This window comes from Trypanosoma conorhini (assembly GCF_003719485.1).
Source record: "Trypanosoma conorhini strain 025E chromosome Unknown Tco_14.4_contig_00723, whole genome shotgun sequence".
Lineage (NCBI taxonomy): Eukaryota > Euglenozoa > Kinetoplastea > Trypanosomatida > Trypanosomatidae > Trypanosoma > Trypanosoma conorhini.
The window spans coordinates 4,228-8,656 of NW_021704773.1; the positions used below are offsets into that span (position 1 = coordinate 4,228).

At 50.1% G+C, this 4,429-nt stretch overlaps 4 protein-coding genes across 4 annotated transcripts in view; all 4 read right to left on the bottom strand.

Annotated features, from left to right (window-relative positions):
• Positions 1 to 70: 70 nt before the first annotated feature.
• On the bottom strand, positions 71 to 1,837 carry Tco025E_08209 (uncharacterized protein; the record flags this gene model as incomplete). Its single annotated transcript, XM_029375064.1, has 1 exon — positions 71 to 1,837. The coding sequence occupies one exon, from the start codon at positions 1,835 to 1,837 to the stop codon at positions 71 to 73; it is 1,767 nt and encodes a 588-aa protein (XP_029225002.1).
• A 310-nt stretch (positions 1,838 to 2,147) lies between these two features.
• On the bottom strand, positions 2,148 to 3,485 carry Tco025E_08210 (putative pyruvate dehydrogenase (lipoamide) kinase; the record flags this gene model as incomplete). The annotated part of the gene is made up of 1 exon (XM_029375065.1): positions 2,148 to 3,485. One exon carries the CDS (start codon positions 3,483 to 3,485, stop codon positions 2,148 to 2,150), a length of 1,338 nt encoding a protein of 445 aa, XP_029225003.1.
• A 276-nt stretch (positions 3,486 to 3,761) lies between these two features.
• Tco025E_08211 (HPP family protein) lies at positions 3,762 to 4,229 on the bottom strand (the record flags this gene model as incomplete). The annotated part of the gene is made up of 1 exon (XM_029375066.1): positions 3,762 to 4,229. One exon carries the CDS (start codon positions 4,227 to 4,229, stop codon positions 3,762 to 3,764), a length of 468 nt encoding a protein of 155 aa, XP_029225004.1.
• Positions 4,230 to 4,412: 183 nt separating this feature from the next.
• The window catches only part of Tco025E_08212 (HPP family protein), a gene marked incomplete at both ends in the record, with an annotated part of 519 nt that continues 502 nt past the window's right edge, over positions 4,413 to 4,429 (bottom strand). Inside the window, one exon of the mRNA XM_029375067.1 lies at positions 4,413 to 4,429. This exon is cut by the window's right edge and continues 502 nt beyond it. Within this exon, the coding sequence (XP_029225005.1) occupies positions 4,413 to 4,429 (17 nt within the window).

Below are 4,429 nucleotides of genomic sequence, written 5' to 3' on the forward strand. Positions count from 1 at the left end.
CAGTTCATAAGGAAAAATGCAAGGGAGAGGCACCTTGACAGTTCCTTGTAGACCTCTACAGCGCCCTTCTTCATGGCGCTCTAGGTAAGTATACAGCCTTTGCTTCAAATGGGGACTTTTGAATCCCATTTTTGAACGCGAGGAAAGTTTTTGAATGTGAAGAAGAAGTTGGTCGTTCTTGACTACGTTCAGCGAAATGCAGCTCAGCGTGCAGTAATTCCATCGATTGTTTCGCTTCAAGCAATTCCAGTCGGAGAGCACTGAGAAGGTCCTCGGTGGTTTGCAATTGTTTCCGAAGATTTCTGTTTTCATCTTTAAGCTTTATTCGCCGTCGTTTACTCTCAACAAGAAGCCGCTTCATGTCCTCCATGCTCGCCCGTTCCTCTTCAAGAGTCTTCTTTAGTTGTGAATTCGCCTCAGTCAGTTCTTTTCGCTCCTTATCCTGCTCTAGTTGCATTGTGCTCAGTGCTTTCGCGGTCATAGCCTCACCAGAACTCACAGTCTCCCGCAGCTTGCACTCCAGCTCATTCAACTTCAACGCACTGCTGAGTGAAGCATTGACGGCCTCCTGCTTGCCTTTTAATAACTCGCTGCTGAGCAAATCCTTTTGTTCCTCTAACGTGGAAATTATAGATTTCAAATTCGCTACCTCAGCATCCCTCTTGCGCTGCTCCTCGTCGCGAAACTGTAGCTGCAGTTCAAAATTCTCCCTTAGTGAATCAGCAATTCGACTTTGGTCGCATTTGCTCCACGCAGCTTTCGTCCCCGTCTCGGATCCTGACGGGGGAGGCGGGGTTGTCTTGGTGTGCAAATCCTCCGACACCTGCACCACAGACCTCAGCGTCTCTGAGAGTTGCGATGATAACACCTTCACTTTTTCAAGTGAATGCTTTGAGGCATCCCAGGCATCTCGAATGGCACGCACCGAAAACGCAAAACTGTCTTCGCACGTTTCACATCTGTCCGGGTACACCGTGGGGTCGACACGCCTGCGTTCCCGTTCAAATTTCTTCATCGCCTGTAAACGCTCCCGCTCCACTGTGGGAGGTCTGTAAGGAACTCCTGGAGTTGTCATGTGCGCAAGTGAATCTATGCCATCATTTAAGGATGTCTCTATCCGATCCTCAATCTCCCACAATGCCGCACGCACTTCTAAAAGCCACTGCCGATACAGCGTAAGAAGAGAAACTGCCTCCCGCAAGAGCACCTTTTGAGGGGCGTCGACTGAGTTATCAGACGGCTGTTGCATCTTCTCACGTGTGGAGGATAATTCTAATTGATACTGGGCTACTTGTTGTTGGAGACGAACAACTTCGGCTGAGGCCTTGGAATACCTCGCCTGCACCTCCTCCAGCTCAGCTGCCATGGAGCTGTCTGTTTTTACCGTTCGGTTTAGCCGCTCAATTTCGCGCTCGTACTCCTTGTTCCGATAGCTTAGCCCATGAACTGCCTCACCCTGGCGCTGAAGCTCCTCAACCAAGGCCGTCAACCTCCCGTCCACCTGCCCTCGTACACTGTGCAAAAGCTCCGAGAGACGTTTACGCTCGGCAATGGACTCCGCAAGTTCCTCCTCCAGGGCGGCTTGACCGGACTGAAAACGTGCTAGCTCCACTTCATGCGCGTGGCTTTGGTCCTGCAGCAGGCGCTTGGCTTCTTGCAGCTCGGCGTTTAGGCGGGCCACCTCCACGGTGCGCGCTTCCGCAACGGAACAAAGACGTTCATTCTCCTCCTTTACAATCGTCAGGATTTCCCTCGTCACAGCCAAGTCCTGACGAAGGTGTGCAAGTTCGCGGTGAGGGGAAAACTCAATTTTCCCGCCAGCGGGGGCTGCGGACATCCCATCGACTAATTCGGGCAGTAAAAAAAAAGAAGAAGAACAGCCATCAAAGGACGGCAAAACATGTAAGCAACACGGAAGTAATGTTGAAGGGCAATCAAAACAGAAATGCGACGTTTCAGAGAGAGAGAGGGAGCAAAAGGAAAAAAATAATAATAATAATTGAAGTTGGTCCATTTCTCAAGGTCGGTCTGCGGCGGTAGGAGGAAAAAAAAAATGGGAGAGACAAAAAAAAGCCGAAACTCCAACAGGATCACAACCCACATTCCTCCTGTTTTTTTTCTTTTTTGGCGTTCCTCCTGATTAAACACTAAATGCTGATGTCCTTCAGACCGGAGCGGGGGATGTACAAAATGCGGTCTGTGCCGTACGCCTCGATTGATACTACAGAAATATCACCCCCTATTGCCCTGGCCGCACAATATGCATATGGCATTCTAATAGGACTGTGAATCCATGTTTTACACACCTTCTTCTCATGCTCAGTGGCTTTAAATGCTGACCAGTACTTCAAGGCATGTCTAACCTCTTCAAGAGGCATTCCACCGGCTGTGTCTGATACACGGACACATATTTGCTCGTTTTCATCCCTCTGAGAAATCGTCACCACTACAGGCGTGCAAGCTACACCATACTTTTCTTGCCGCATCACATTCGCCTGGATGGCATCATCAATCATGGCAGACAAGACGTCATACATCACGTAAGGTATACCAACAAAGGTTAGGTTTGGATCGCCAGCTATACGAAGCTCAATATTAGACTCGTCGTACAACTCGGTTGCTGCGCGGATCGCACATTTCACCACAGCTGCCAATGAACACTCACGACATATCATGCCAACAAAGCTGCTCGGATCATGGTCAAAGAACAAAGGGCGAGTTAGCTTTTCAACGTCCTTATCCTCAACATGCAGAATATGTGTAGATAAGTACATGTAATGACCCACTAGAAAACGAAGTCGCACGCGACCTCCACAAAAGTCATCAAAAAATGACTGTATTTCTTCAAGGGCCGGTGCAAGTGTTTTATCAGAAAAATCACGTTCACTCCACATCTCACGTCGTCCAAGCTCGTACATACCCTCAGACAGTAACGCACTCACGTTATAGTGCCTCAAAAATATACAGCGCACCATCGCGTCAAATTCCCGCGCACTCTCTAAATCAACAGGAAGTTTGGTTGATTTTATACCATGAAAACTCCATTCATACCACCGGCGTAACTCTTGTATAGAGGGCATCTGAGACAATCCCATGGGGGCGTGATTTAAGGCCCGGGCTCTCTGTGCCAAGCGCACCAACTTTTCACGATGAATAATTTTTGCATACGCATAGAGGTCCTCAATATTTCGTATATGCATCATATTTACCAGCGGTAGCCTCTTCTCCTTTTGAACTGCATAAAATTGGTTCAACTCCACAAATTCCTCGGCTGTTAACGGATTATCCACAACTACGTCAAGATCTTCCCTGAACTTTCGTCGCTCCCTCGCAAGAACTTCTGCGGCAGCCGCCAGGTCTGGTGAAGCCGCCTCCACCACCTGACGAAAGGCCTTCAGTTCAATAAGCTCCTTTTCAAAGTAGTCTAGGCGATGAATCAGATCTCGCAGCTGCGGGGTTGTAAAAAGCAAACACCGACGAAACATGGTGGGCAGCACCTAATCTACACGGAAGACAAAAAAAAAAGGTAATGACGACTAAAACCGAGAACACCAAAGTCCAATGCAAAAAAAAAAGATAACAGACAGTTATTTGAAAGCAACTTCCCTTGAAAAACAACAAGGACAAAGACACAGGAACAGAGGGCGCTTTACATGCATGTGCGCGACACCCAGAGCCAAACCCAGAGGTAAAAAAAAAAAACATGAATCCGGGAGCACGATAAGAAAAACGCAAAAAAAAAAGGAACGGAACACAGTCCATCAATGAATCCACCAACAAACCTGATATGCTGGTCGCCATGGTATAAGGTTGTTCATCAGCCACGAGCAAGCAAATACAATGAGCCCGCCAAGCAGCACAGGCGTCACAAGGAAGATGTAACCCGCATCGTGCATTCGCCCCTGTTTGTGAAAGACTGCAAGCACAGCTGTGGCCGAACTCGAGGGCTGAAACCAACCAAACAAGAGGCAAGCAGGGGTAAGGAGGGCCACAGCGAAGGCGCTGGCCAGCAACTGCCCAATGGGCTGCGCAAGAGACCCCGTTGCGTGGGCAAAGGAAACACCAAACAGAGCAGCAAGCAGGTGCGAGCCCAACAGTGCCTGCGGCTGCGCCCCGGGTGCAGTTGTGAGACAAACCGTCAGCGCGCACGACGCCCAGAACGACGGCAAGTACAGCTGCAGGCCGTACTGCCTCAGGCCGTACTCATCGACAACCGCCAGCAGGAGCATGATGCCGGTGGAGAAAACGAAGGTGGGGAGGAGGTCGAGCGACAAGGCAAGGGCCGGGGGCCCTGTTTCGCCCGCCCCACGCAGTCGCCCCAAGTACACCGCCAAGAAGCACCTCGAAGCCGCCACCTCTCTGGGCCCCGACAAACTGACCCCCAGTTGCCGGGGGCGCACCTTGCGGGTCCTCTACTGCCATCGCCTCC